The following is a 15144-nucleotide window of genomic DNA, read 5'->3' as shown; positions in this document are numbered from 1 at the left end:
AGAAGATAATTGAGCATATGTTAAGAAGGAAAAGCCCCTCAATGCTTAATCACTTGTGCAGCTGCTTAACAATAGAGCATGAAAACCTAATAACGTTATCTTGTAGGGATGGTGGCTTTGGAGAGTACCACCATGATACCAAGGATATGTTCTTATTTACAGAGATAATACTTTCTCCAAGAGCCAGTTAAGCCATACCCAAATGTGGTAAAATGTTTATGGTGTTATCACATCATGTAATATAATTTACACATATACAACAGTCTATGTATATTTTGAACTGTAGTAATAGTGTATACTAAGGGTATAAATATATTTTGACAAGTGATGGCGCCATAATGCAGGTTTTAGTGCACCAGGAACTTGAGCACGGCTTAACTGACCCTTACACGGTCTCATAAAGCAGACAGAGTTCAACACTAAAAAATAAAACGTTTAAAAAAAAAAAAAAAAAAGTTTCACCAGTGAAACTGTATCACGTATTTCATTTTTAGATGTGTGAGAGGCTGAGGCCGAAACCATACTTAAAAATAAGGAGGAAAAACATGACTTCTATACCATAAATGTATCTTTAATTGAATTATTTAAAACTTTACATGGAGAAATGTTAGGGAAAAAAAAACAATGAACAGTATGACAAAGAAATATTAAAACCATCAGGACAGTATCTTAAACCAAACAACACATTATTGATTACTGGACACACTTACAGACGTCAGTCAGTCAGCATTTGGCAGAGTTTCACTGCGACCTGACTCTCAGTGACCAAACACTTGATTTCAGCAGGGCTTTATCTACAGACTACAAGACAGTGTGTGACATTCTTTGTGCTTAAAACAAAACATTTTCATTATATTTACACAGTTATTTACTTGTATAGCTTAGTCCAGAGATAATGGCTGGTGAAAACATTTGCCCACCGTTATTATGTGTCTAAAAAGCTTGTACGTTGCTGCAGAAATGTGTTTACACTACTTTGTGTGTGTATACATACATGCACAAATATAAAAAAGTATATGCAATAAAAGCACCAGCGTAAAGTATGATACATGCATTAAAGTGCATAAAGTAATGCGGCCTGGAATCCAGATCACATGCGTTTAATACAGTGGGCTGTTGGTAACATAGCAAAGGTTTTTGGTTATATTCCTGCAGAAACACTTCCCATACACAGAGGGAAAAGTGTTAAATCTGTATTTGGACATTCAGCAGCAGTAATGGAGAAGAGAGCTCAAACGTGACCCTGTTAATCAGCAGCTTTGAATTACAAGGTTTGGTAACCGTCGCTCCTTATTTCTGGAGCCGTTTCAGTCATGTCTTTGGGGTAATGTATAATTGAGCCAACAACACCTGCAAGGAAATCAAAGAGCAGAGATTAGATGGACATTCATGGCGGAAAAAAAGCTAACACGTCTTGCTGTGCACTCTCACTCACTGTTAAAGATTATTAGATATCAGTCCTAATGAATTTATGGAAGAACTGTACTGAATTTATCAGAGCAGGGAGACGGCTAGGGTCTTGTTTTTTTAATCTTGACCCACCCCTAAGCTACAAATATTTTTTCTCTGGGCTCCCTAAGTGACTGGTGAAAATGCATGGCCCTCTCTCCACCACAAATAACCATATTTTCTTTCATAGTCACACCAAATGTAGGTGTTGGAGCCAATGCAATGAGCAAACAGCATGGGAATGAGAGTTGTCAACAAAACAAACAGCTAATTTCTTAAGCAAAATGCACCAGTGAAAAAAAAGCCTTGGTTTTTCACTATTTGTCATACAGAAGTGCGGAATTTAATGGTTTCTTTGTACAGAATCTGGTTAGTGCAGTTTATTTGGTGCATGATGTGTTCAATGACCATTGGAAATCTGAAAATTTCTGTTTTTGGATATGATAAATGTTGTAATTTTGGCATTTTTAAGGATTTTTTGGGGCTTTATATTGATAGATGGGAGAGAGAGAGGAGCAAAGGGCTCTGCCTATATAGGGCACATGCTCTACCAGATGAGGTATATGTTGCCCCACTGTGGTGAGTTTTAAAGTAAACATGCCTTGGGGGAGGGTTGGTTTGTTTTTTTGTTTTGTTTTTTATTTATAGTTTTTAATTTTCTGGGGGGAAAAAAAGACAGTAACAACACCATACTCACATCAATGACATACAAATAAAGACAGGGGGGTGGTACAGATAGACTTTAGAAGTGATGGTGACAGGGCATCACTCCAATAACCACCAATCATGCCACTCCAACATCACCACACTAGGTAATCTAGGTCCTTCAAGGTTATTCCTTAAGTCAGCTCAGGTCCAGCTCATAAATCATATGGCAGAGGGTATTTAAAAATACAACAATTTAAAGCTGCATGCCCCTCTCCAAAGCCAAAAAAGTCCCTCTTCAGGTGCTTTAAAGATTATTTGACATGCCTCCCCTGTTTGGCATCACCACCTCCCCCCTCGTAAATAACAAAAAGTCTCCAACAGAGTTTTATTTCAGAAACTTTCATCCCTGTGTCACAAGCTGACCTGATAATTGCATTCATAGTCATAAGAAGAATGAGGTCATACAGGCACATACAGTGTCACAGAGTGATTAAGGACAGTCAGAAAATTAACAGATCATGCCCATCCAAAGTGTATGGGCTTTTGAGTTCATTTAATATTTAACCCTCCATCAATCTTCTCCTAAGACTGTTCACTGAGAAGTCTACAGCCACTAAAGAGAAAACAGGGATTGTTGTTTTCTTACCTCCGGGGTGCCTCAAACCTAGGCAGAGAGTGTGAGAAAGACAAAACACATGACTATGCTTTATATTTCCATGTGAGCATGAGACTCCATACCATGTGACAGGAGACATTTTAAAATAAAGCTGAGTTATGCAGCCGTTTATGAGGGTGAATGAGATATTGAACTAAAGCAGATGTAACGATTAAATAGTTCCCTCTGTTTGTTAATGATATGAAGCACATAATTTTGCTGCATCCTGAAGGCAGCTTTTGAGTATGTGACTGTGATTAAAAGGTAATTTGTTTTATTATTATCCAAATAGAAAGTAATGCTTATATTTACTCACCCTGGTTTTTGGAGAGGAGCAGGCTGATTATGATCAGTCCTGTTAATGCCAGAAGTGCCAAGATTGGGATCAGAAACTGAGGCAAAGGATTCCCTTGATCTAGACAAGACAAGACAATTGTAACTCGGCTGCATGTCAAAGAAACTAGCCACAGTAAAATGTGTAGTGTATGTGAGGGTGGACTTTTGCAGTCACAGGAACAAACTGATGCTTTACTGTTCTATTACCCTTTCATTTTTTTAGTGTCCATTGTGTCATATGACTAGCAGTCAAGTGGCATCAGCTGCCTCCAACACCAGCGGCATTCAGGCTTTTTCCCCCTGATTTTAAACCCTAGAAATAGTCAGAACTACCAGACAGGTACAGCTACAGACCCAGAGAAGGTGTACATAATATTGTGATTGATACTATCTAATCTCTGTAACACTGTAGTGATAACAGTGAATGAATAAATATAGAACAGGTCCTGTCTGACAATAAAGCTGCACCTGTTCATTCATGTAAGGGCTAAAATCAAAATGCCATTAGGGAGGGAATTATCAGATATTACTGTCACTGATATTATTTATTTTTGCAGCATGTTTGCTCTGATATACCATTGTAGTTATGGTTATGCTAAAAAAGGTTGAGTTAAAATTTGTTTATTCGACTGTAAACATTGGTGTGTACAGCACAAAACTGCAGTGTGGTTATTTTAAAAATATAATACAAGATGCACTTGTTAGGTTCCACAACTCTGGGGGGGAATTCTGTATTTTTCAACGTGGACGCCATTGTCCTTAAGCCTACATGACTAATGGGGACAATCATTTTTACAATTGGGCCAGTATTGAGGGAGCTGGCACCGGCAGTAATGTCAGCACTTGGGGCATTCGGCACCGTCAATTTATCTCAACTCTGAGTGCTTGTTTTTGCCACTGACAGGCTCAGATTGTTAATTTAAGTGTCTGACAACTTATGTGAAGGATCCCTACAGAGATAGACCTTTCATAACTTTTGTTTAACCAGAAACAGCCCTGACATTGCAATTGCCAACCCCACCACCATTAAAGTAAAGTAATTTTAGCTTGTGTAGAGCCAGCATAAAATAAAATTACTGATAAAATTACTGTTTGTCTGCAGGATTCGGTGATAGGGATTCCTGGGCTGTTTCTGGTTAAACAAGACTGCTCAGACTGTTTAACAAAAGGAGGTCTAGGGAGTGGTTACAGAAACTGCCCCGACATCGCTATCGCCAAACCCACCAGACTCCATTTAAATAAACGGTAACTTTAGCTTGTGTAGAGCGGCATATTTTACATTAAGGGTCATTTCAGCCAAACCAGAGTTGGTGATTATTGGAACAATGGAAAGACAGAGCAAGGCAGCTTTTGAGTTTTATTTGTTTCTGTTGACTTTGAATAAAGGGGGTTTGGTGATAGCGATTTCTGGGCTGTTTCTAATTACAACAACAACAACAACAACAACAAAAAAAAGGCAGACAGACCATCTCAGCAAAAGAGGACTATCTCTGTTGCCAGACACTTAGCATAGCAACCTGAGCAGCGGCAGAAACAAGCACTTTTAGTGGACGTCAATTGATGGTGAAACTTGCAGAGTGGTGACACTGCAGCCTGTTTCACCAATGCCGGCTTGCTCAATACTGGACAGTTCAAACATTATTGCTCCCATTAGTCACGTAGACACAAAAATATGGGTTAAAGGATCCAGGTTGAAAAATACCATAATTATCCTTTAAGGTTTATTGATGGTTACAAGATTTTCAAAAGCCAGAACGAATGCATACCTGACTGCTCCTGAGAAAGCTTCAGTTCGCTCATCAGCTTGATGCATCCCTCCTGAAAGCGGGTCATTTCTGCCTTTGTGCGCTGTGCTTCTTGGTCCCACAACACTTTGAAAGCCAGGGCTTGTGGCACATGGGCCGTCCATGTATCAGTGTGGTCCAGAGTAAGATAGACGTTCCCGTCATAGAACACACGGTCGGTCCAGTGCAGCTGAGACCCCTCGAGTATGCATTCACGAGAACGAAGGACAGTGTGGTTTCCTAGAGGCAGATAAAGGCTGTTTAATATTTGACTGAGCATGAGATTAGATCCATGTTGAGGTTTTGATGATGTAAAATCTCACAGTCATTACATTCATTACTAGTACGTGATGATTTCTTACTCAGTAAGGAAGTCTGGTTGACCCTGATAAGAGTCGGCAGGAGGGCATCAGCTGACATGGTTTGGATAATGCTGTCAACTTCCTGGCTTTTTCCAGTAAGAGAGACTCCATTGAGAAGGACCTGCTCCACGACCTGGTGAGCACCCACCACTCCCCACTGCTGGACCTGCACTATGATGGCATCTAATGGGAGGCAATTCATCAAAAGAAGAGGGAATTTAAATGTTACTGTAGCCTTCATGTCATGAGCTGGAGCAGGAGCTGCAAAACAGGATAAAATTACACTTAAGCTGATGCATGGTGCTTTTCAATGTATTAAATTATCACATAACATTATTTTATTGTTGTAATATTGGTCCACGTTGAACTAGGTCCAACCCCTTTAAATGTCTGGTATCTTTCACCATTCCTTTGCATTGTGCATAGATAGGGTTTAATCTGTAAAGTAACAAGTCTAGTTTTGGTTGGCACTGTCAGACAGGAACTTTATAACTCTGGGCTATATTGTGTTTGGACAGGGGTCGGAAACCGAAACTATAAACAGTCACTTCCTGAAGTCATAAAACATATGGTAACACTGTGTATTAGGTCTGTTAGCCTACTGACATTAAATAGGTCTAAATTAGCATTCAAAAAAATTTTTTTATAGTAAAATATTTTAATGAATGCTCGTTTGAAGCCATTAGAAATGTTGATAAGCTAATTTAGGCTGCTTTTAGAGCTAGAGTTAAACCAAACGTTGGAAGAAGAGTACACTTAAAATAAATGTGACACTTTCTAATGTCACAATGGAGGGGCAACTACGCAGGTTGATTTTAGCACTGCTCATCGTGGACTATATTGCTGTCATTGTTCATTTTAGTGAACGAGGCGCGGTTCCAACTAGAAAACAATGTTTTGATGCATTGGATGTGCTTAACGTGCATATTAAGGCAGTACAGGAGGAGGTGCACATTAATAATCCTCCAGGACTGTAACATGCTCATGTTTAACCCAAACAATGTGTCATGTGACTGCAGTTGGTTCAGATCCAGGTCGGAACACCTTCTCACCACAAACGAACCGCACAAGAGTTTGTTTGTAACAAGACAGAGACCTTCTTCGAGAGGTGGTCTCAGTCCGGTTGTTTTGGTGCACACCTGAGTGTGACTGCTGTGTTCACACCTGCCCAAATGAACCGCACTTAGGGGGCAAACATACTTGAGTTCGATTGAACCAAACCAAACAGGGCAAGTGTGAAAGCACACTTAGGGTGTTTTCCACTTTTTGGTGCACTTTAAGAGGACTGAGTCCGTTTCTTTTAAAGGGACTGTGTGTGAAAACACCCATAGATACCTTCATTATAAAAAGGCCCAAACATGCTTTGCGGCTTCATACAGATTTCCCCCCCTTTTTTGGGCCAAAAATGTCTCTTTTAATTGTGAAAGTTGCTGTAATCTGTCCTGTATAAAAGGGGTGGTGGGGTTTTTTGCATATCTGTCCCCAGGGCCCCACTGTCTCATAATCCACTCATGGATATACTAAAATTTTAGCAACAACATATGGCCTCATAAATATCCATACAGTGGAACCAACACTCCTTAACAGTGTCAACAAACACTGAGCACTAAATTTAACAAACAGGATTTACTGCAGGGTAATTGTGTTGACATTGTGCAGCTGCATCTGACAGTGAGAGCAGCACAATAACCTATTGTCCTGTGATAAGAAAGTGAAAATATAAAATTAAAAGGATGAATTTTAATAGGCTGCAGACTGTATATTACTATGGGTTACGTTATGAGCCTCCAGTCTGTTTGTCAGGTTTGTGTTTGCCTAATTATTCTCTCTTGGTGTGATCCAGGAAATCAATGCAATGCAAAGACACAAACGTCTTACCTACTGGTACAGGAAACCCCAGCGATAAGTTGCATAAAACAGGCAGAAAGACGCCGACAATAACTCCAAGAAAGTGCATGTCTGACGCTTCTTGATGTTGACTCCAAATCCAGCAATGCTCGACCGCCAAGGAAGAACAAAAGTCTCCAGAGTTATAAATAGCAAGGATTGTTTTAAGCCATTTAAGAGTAGCCGGTACACTAATGAAACATCCTACGCAAGAGCCAAAACCTCATAAATACTCCTCACGTACAATGGTCACGGACACAGCTCTCCTCCTAACATCGGTTGCTCACTCCAGTTTCGTTCTGACTAACTTTTCATTGCAAATATACTCACATGTCGCTTCTTCTGATTGGCTGATGCAGCTGGCACGTGGACCGGGAGAGCCAGTGTGAAAAGGTGAAGCCCGTGGAGCTGCACTACAACGTGAGTTTACAAAAATTAAAGCACCTGCAGCCAGTAATGACTTCGTCAGTCATTGTGAAAGTGAAAATGAGCCCCAGCCTATCCAGCTAAAATATCAAAATGCTAACAGATGAATGCTTCAAAAGAAGGAGGAATACAAATGTAACAGAAGCCTTCATGTCATAAACAGGATCAAATGTAACTTGTGCAGAAAATACTCAACTCCATAAGTAGTACTAGCTTTGCAACAAGGTTAGACTACTCATTTAAAAGTAGTCCCACATTTAAATCCTACTCTACTTAAAGTTACAGCACTTATTGTGGTGAATGGTGCTTTTCAATGTCTTAAATTATCACATAACACTATTTTATTTATAGTTTATTTTTGCACAATTAAAACACAAAAAGGCACAAAAAATGAAGAATGAAATACAGTGCAGGGAGAAGCAAAAAAAAGCCTCCACTTAAAATGTTCACAAAGTTATTAAGAACTCAAAAGTACAGGAAGATAAAGAACAATACATAAAATAATACAAGTGATAACAGACTACTAATCACAAAATATACTGGTCCACATGGAGCTAGGTCCAACCCCTTTAAATGTCTGGTATCTTTCATAATCTCATTGCATTGTGCATAGTTAAATTCAAATCTGTAAAGTATGTAGTCTAGTTTTCATTGGCACTGTCAGACAGGAACTTTACACCTCTGTGACTACAGTATATTGTGTTTGGACAGAGGTCGGCAGCTTTAATTACAGAGAGAGCCATTCAAAAACATCTGCCTGGAGCCGCAAAACATATTTGAGCCTAATGGTACCACTGCGTATTAAGTCTAAATTAGCCTATTGATATTAAATAGGTCTAAATGAGCATTCAAAAATATGTTTTACCACAAGATGGTTCCTCTGCAGTGAGCTATTTATGATTATTTGGTACTTTAACATTGCAGCGTTGGCAATGAAAGCAAACAATTCTGTCAATGTGCTATCAAATTCTGTATTTCTCTCTGAAACTTTTACTTTTATGGATTTGGAATCCATAGTTAGCCAAGCTAGGGAGGCTAAAGACTAGCCACCGATGCTGAGGTTTGGCAGAATTTAAAAGAAAAGGCGCCAGGCCGTAGACGTTGACGAAATGTTAAAACTTTTTTTTCCATTCAGTGCGTAGGCTGCACATTTTGACAACTGGAGAATGTACAATTTTCTTTAGTCCTACAACAATTATAAATGAAATGAAAATGTTAAAAAAAAAATTATTCAGTTTCATGTGATATTTTTTGTCGAAGCCATAGGCATATGGCTCCAGAGCCACAGGTTGCCTGCAAGGTTTTTCTTATAATTTGTTCCTTTATGTATAGCAAGTGAAGCTGGATGAAAAACTCATGGATGAATTATTGAATGAGCCAACCAGGCGCAGGCTAAGGGGCCCAAATGTCAGGGACCCCCTGGCTTTCACCTGCAACTTGTCACTCAAATTAACATGTACGGCACAGGAAGAGACTCAAAATTACCTAAATATCAAAATCATTAATTAAATTAAATTAAATATTAAATGCTAACACATCAATGCTTCATCCAATAATAGGCTGTAACGCACAATACTTTTACTTTGATACTTAATGTAAAATTGAAAGTGATAACATTTCTTACTAACAAGCCTTAACCTAAAAAGCTTTTTTTCCATCATATTCACACATCACATGCACACAATTCTGGGAAGCTGAAGCTCATGTAAACTCCAGACTGCTGAGCTCTACGCACTTTATCATTCAATCAGCACACCATTTTCACCTGGAAAACGCTGGCCTTCAAAATGACACAGTCTAATTACCAATTAGTCTGACTCACATCTCACCTGTTCAAAACAATCTAACCATGTTAAACTGAGCAGCATTTCTTTTGCTGTCAGCTGAACATTTGTCTGTATAAGAAGAACACACACATATTAGCTCTGTTTTGTATTTGTGCTCTGATGTAAGTTAAAGCTTTTCGCCATTGCTTGAGCACATTTTTCAATTTGGGGTAAACAGTTCACACAAAGGCCTAAACTGAAATTTGGCAGCAGAAATGTATGCACCATTGTATGCACACACCAGATAACCACCACCAGAGAATTTTTGCCTTCTGCATGCATAAGGTAGACAATAAAGTATTATTCTATTCTATTCTATTCTATACACACAGCTCGGAGTTGTAGCTCATGTAACCTCCAGACTGCTGAACTTGAAATTTTAACTCTGAATTCTAAATCACATTTTTGCAAAGCACACCTTTTTCACCTGGGGAACACTGGCCTTGAAAATGAAACACCCTAGTTACCAATCAGCCTGACTCACATCTCACCTGTTCAAAACAATCTAACCATGTGTCAGCATAAAAGAGGCCTCAGGTGACCTCTGCTGTGTTGGGGGGTAAATGAAAATGAAAGAAAAACAAAAAACATTTCTTTTGCGGCCAGTTCAGTGAGCTTATGTAAAGTAGCTGATGTAAGTAACAGTTTCCTCATTTGCTTGCGCACTTGTTTCCACCCAGAGGTAACATTTTCAAAACAGTTCACACGCAGGACTAAACTGAAAGTCGCCGGCCAAAATGACACACTCACTCACAAAACCTGAAAAACATGCAACTAAGGCAAATATTTCCATCAATCAACACAGCTTGTGCTGAAATTAATGTATTCTTTCAATCAGTCATTATACAGTGGATAACAACATACAAAATAAAGCTCAGTTCAACCTTAATTTGTGCTGTATGTCTGTGTCACTTGTTGACACTCTACATCACTATAGTTTGTGGCAACAAAAAAGGCAAGCAAGCACATCACTGCCTGAACTGTATTATTTCCTCCAAAGGGGATTTTACTAAAGATGACAAACCCTGCTGCACATTTAACACTTTTTTGAGATGCCCTGGGCCCAGTATTTCAAAACTTTTAATCTGGATCAGAATCAGTCCTCCTTTTTGCTATCCCAGATCAAATTGATCTTGTAGATTTGGTCCTGGTTTTTCAAAGAATTGTCAGATACCACAAGATCAGGATTACAGAATCTGGATTTGAGGTCTTTGGATATAGGCTGGCTACCATGATCATCCTACTTGTATTTTTACCCCTCATCTATTTTTATTTTGTTATTCTTCATGTTGCCTTCAGCACAAGATTATGTTGTTTGTCACTTGTTTTAGACAATAGATGCAATTGTGAATTCACTACAAAAGCAATTCAAAGTTGCTTTGGATGAATGTGTCAGCTAAATGACTAATGAAATGTCTATGTTGTTCAAACTACTACACAACATTTCATTGACACAGATGTGAGAATGTTGGGAAATATAAGTCAGTTTCCATAATGATTCATATCCATCTAGTTGCTTTATAGAACACAATACTATAAGGTACACAATACTATAAGGTACACAATACATATAAAGCCAGAATTGCATGATTTGAGTTGGTCATAACCATCTGTTCTAACTATTGCAAAAGTTATTTTGTTTTATCCTATGTGAAGCACTTGTGTCATGTGGGTACTGTCCCTTCCCCTTTTTTTCTTTTTCTTTTTGGCTTTGTTGTGTTTTTTGGTTGATTTTTTGTATGGTGTTAACTATGTAGGAAAGGACAGATGTTATACATTTTCTGTTTGCTCAATTGATGAGTTTTGTCTTGGCTGTCTGGAATAAAATAAAAAAGAGTTAAAAAGAAAAAACAAAGTAAAATTATTTTGAGTTACATGTGGGAATTGGTTGGGTCTAGTGATCAGTAGGAATATCTAGGATGCGATAACATGCTTTGGTATTTATTGTGCTTTGTGTAATATTAACATGTATTTTGTTTACTGTTGATTTTGTACGGCAGCTCTTATGATGAGAATAAATGTAGCCTAGGCTATATTTTGTAATCTTACATTCTGGTTTCACAAACTTCAGTTTCCCAGTAAAGTTAAGAAAACAAATTGAATCAGAATCACAATCAGAATCAGAAATACTTTATTGATCCCCGAGGGGAAATTATTTATGTTACAGGTGTTACAGGTTACAGAATGGTGTCAGTATCCCTCTGTCCAGCCTGACCGTCGGCATTACTACACTGTGCAATGTGCCATGTGTCCTACATCTCTCTACATCCACCTTGAATCCATGCTTGATCCACACTTCCAGTGGAATCAGGATAATCCTGATTTTTAGCTTCAAAACTATCCCAATCTCCACCTTAGAATTTTGAAATACCCAAAAACAGCATTTGATCAGGATTCTGGGTAGGATTGGATTACCAAATCCATATCCCAATTTTACTAGGATCAGGATCACATATCCTGGTTTGAAATACCCAATTTTGAAATTTAATCCTATCCAGACCAGTCTGATCCAGATTAAAAGTTTTGAAATACTGGGCCCTGTTGTTCCATGCTGCAAATGGCAACGCAGAGGTGGCATCTTTCACAGATGGGTGCTGATTAAAGAACTATGCACGGGAGTTTCACACAGGTGCATTAGAGGTTTTGCAGTTATGGAAGTGATCTATATCAGCTGTGAATACTTGTGTACGTTTTGTTCAACACCGTTACATAGTCCAATAGTTTTGGGTCTTTCTGTGAAGTCTGTGTTAATTGCTTTAAAAAAGAGAGTGAAAAATGTGTGATAACAATGACAAAATGGAAATTCAGACCCGTTGCTGTGCTAAGAAGGTGATGATGGAGATCAAATGGATCCCATTTTAATTTAGCATGTCTTAGGAAATAAGAAAAACTGTAATACAAATACTTCTACCTCCACTTTATATAATTTAATTGAATTTATCACAGAGAGAGATCAAATAAACACCTAAAACTGGAGCTCAGTGCAGTTTTATTTGTTCTTCAGCTGGTTTACTTCTATTTTGCTGTCTCCATATCAGTTTGTTACTCAAGTAAATCTTGAATCCTGTTTTGATCTGAGAGCATGTACTTGATATTTTTGTTTTATTTTAGTAAAGAGCTCGATTCGTCTCCTTTTTTCACAGGCTGCAGCGTATCAAGAAATAGTGTTTCTAAAGCCTTGTTCTCTGGGTTGTCAGGTTTGTCCGTATCAACCAGTCCAACCCGTCAGGCCGTGGTCCCTCAGCCTGCGTTCGCTGAATGTCTCTTCAAACTCAGGCTAAGTTTAAAGAGTATGCTCCAGGGGAGGATGTTTCCAGGATCTCTGCTCCTGGAACCTGCCAACTCAGGGTTAACAAACCGGGTGTTTCTGGTAAACATTGTAGAAAAGGCCCCTCCACTCCGTGTCAGGACAGACCACCTCTACAATGATTGGACAGTGTTACAAGTCTACATGTCTATCAGTCGATCCATGGTACTCTGATCTGACTACATTCAGGACAGTATAACATCTAGATAAAAAATCTGATTTTCTGTGTTATTATTTTCAAAAAGTTAATAAGTAAATTCAACTGCTCTCTGTCTTGCCAATGATTCTGTGACATGCAGCTTCCAATAATATTTAGCCAGGTTCCTAGCTAAGCATAGCTTCTCATCAGTCATTTTAGTCTTAACTTAACTTGTCCTGGCTGATGCAGCCTGTTGTTTTTGTTGGTATGATAACAAGGTACATTTTGATTATCTCCCAGTTTAATATCAGGTCAAGCATGAATTCTATGTTCCTATTTTATCATATGAAAAGTTTATGTTATCAGAAATAAATGACGTAGGAAGCATACTAATGATTAGATATGTTGAGCTACTATCTGTGTGTGAGTGTTATCTTGTTATGTGCTTGTATGTTATAATATATAAGGGATAACTATTTGGATCCATCTGTTGTCGACAGACCTTTAAACTATGTGCCTCAAACTTTTGCAGGCGGACTCTTAAAATGGAAGGTATGCAAGACAGATGGGAGGAGATTATATAAACAGTCTGCTGTGAGAGCGCCGGGGACTTTACAGAGAGAGGGGAGTTCAGGAGTCAGACTGTTTAATGCTTTATGTAATCCAATATGGCTGGCTTTGCAGAGATGGATAAATTACTTATACCAAAACTTGGTAACTTGCCCAAGCTTGTGATCCTGTTCACTTTAAATAGTGTGGTTCATGTGTTTGTTTTTCCTTTTAGATCTATTGTATATTCTTTATGTAGTTCTTACAATTATAGTCAGCTGTGATACTGCTTATTCCTGCATCAGGAATTAAACAGGGACCCATTTAGAGTGTTTGTGTTGAAAACAGAAAAAGTTTCTGTGCCAATTAAAATACAACAAAGAGGGAAAAATGCTGATTTAACCAAAAAACTGCTGGCATGAAGCAGGTTAAGTCATCAGTTTTCTTCTTTTCTTCTTCTTGGTCTTGGTCTATGTATTCATCATGGGAGAAGTACTCTTTGCAAGTAAAAGACCTGCATTGAAAATTTTACTGAAGAAAAATAGACAAGTCTTAATGAAAGGTTAAGGCTCAGTAAAGCAGCTCAAGCAGGGAGGACCCAAATGCAGACGCACAGGCAGGCAGGTTCAGAAAAGATACTTTAATCCAGGAAAAACAGGCTTACAGTTGAGAAGGCAACCAGAAATAATCAGCGGGGAAACCACAAGACAACAAATGACCCAGCAACAAGCTGGTGACGATGGCAGGTTTATACACTGACCTGTGTGATGAGGTAACTGGGAACAGGTGTGTGAGTGAGGATGGGCAGCCCAGGTGATTGTTAAGGGAAGTCAGGTGAGGGTACGGGGCAGGGAACAAACTCTAGGGACATCTGGTGGCTGGATGGAAAATGGAAGGACTTGGGACCAATAGGGACAAATATGGACCATGACATGAAATAAACAAAAGTAAAAGTGCAAATCATGCAGAAATGGGTCTTTGCACAGTTCTATCAGTGTATATATAGGCTACTTTATTACTGGACTATTGCTGCATTAACACGTAAACAGCATTGTAATGTTGTTGCTGATCTAAGTTGAGCCATAAACCAGTAACCATGCAGCATATTATATTTATTGATCTCATGTTGTGTATGTAAATGCTAGCCTACAGTTATGTAACTAGTAATCATAGCTGTCAGATAAATATAATAGAGCCAAAAGTTGCGTACATTTTCCTCTGAAATGTAGTCAAGAATAAGTACAAAATAGCAACACTATAAAGTAGGCCTGCCTCAAATTTCTGTTTAAGTACAGCACTTGAGTTTTATGGTATTGTTATAGCCAGTGGTGGAATGTAACTAAGTACATTGACTCAAGTACTATACAACACAAACTTAAGGTTTCTGACACACCAAAGTATTTAATGTTGGTTTATTTGTTGAATTTGTTATTTTTACTTGTTCTTACGATAGCTGAACTATTTAAAACGCCTCTTGGATCAGTTAGAAAATGCATCATCACATCACTGTTTTTCTGAGCTCATAAAAAGTTGACTTTTTAGAGATACGTGGTTCTCACAGGAAAGCTACACTACACATCAAATCACATCACATCACAAAATACTGCAATATCTTTGTGTGGCAATATTGTCACACAGTGCTATGTATCGATTTTTTATTATATAAATTATCAATATTACAAGTGCAAATTAAACCTCCTAAAACAGTGGTTCCCAACTGGTCCAGCCACAGGATGGAGATCTCTTCTTAGTCATTAGCAAAAGGTCCACACAGTT

At 38.5% G+C, this 15144-nt stretch overlaps 1 protein-coding gene across 2 annotated transcripts; it reads right to left on the bottom strand.

Moving 5' to 3' along the window:
• Positions 1-550: 550 nt before the first annotated feature.
• LOC126383150 (uncharacterized) lies at positions 551-7420 on the bottom strand. Of its 2 annotated transcripts, none has more exons than XM_050033594.1 (6): positions 7113-7420; positions 5235-5495; positions 4855-5112; positions 3069-3167; positions 2744-2761; positions 551-1350 (listed from the first exon to the last, which is right to left on the bottom strand). In XM_050033594.1, exons 1-6 carry the CDS (start codon positions 7189-7191, stop codon positions 1265-1267), a joined length of 801 nt encoding a protein of 266 aa, XP_049889551.1. In that variant the 5' UTR covers positions 7192-7420; the 3' UTR covers positions 551-1264. The 2 variants fall into 2 exon arrangements, with proteins under 2 accessions (XP_049889551.1, XP_049889552.1); XM_050033595.1 differs by having other exon boundaries at positions 5235-5417.
• Positions 7421-15144: the final 7724 nt, after the last annotated feature.

The sequence above is a fragment of the Epinephelus moara genome, chromosome 21 (genome assembly GCF_006386435.1).
Source record: "Epinephelus moara isolate mb chromosome 21, YSFRI_EMoa_1.0, whole genome shotgun sequence".
Taxonomy (NCBI): Eukaryota; Metazoa; Chordata; class Actinopteri; order Perciformes; family Serranidae; genus Epinephelus; species Epinephelus moara.
The sequence above is the reverse complement of the archived record's forward strand: the minus strand, read 5'-3'. Positions and strand labels throughout refer to the sequence as shown.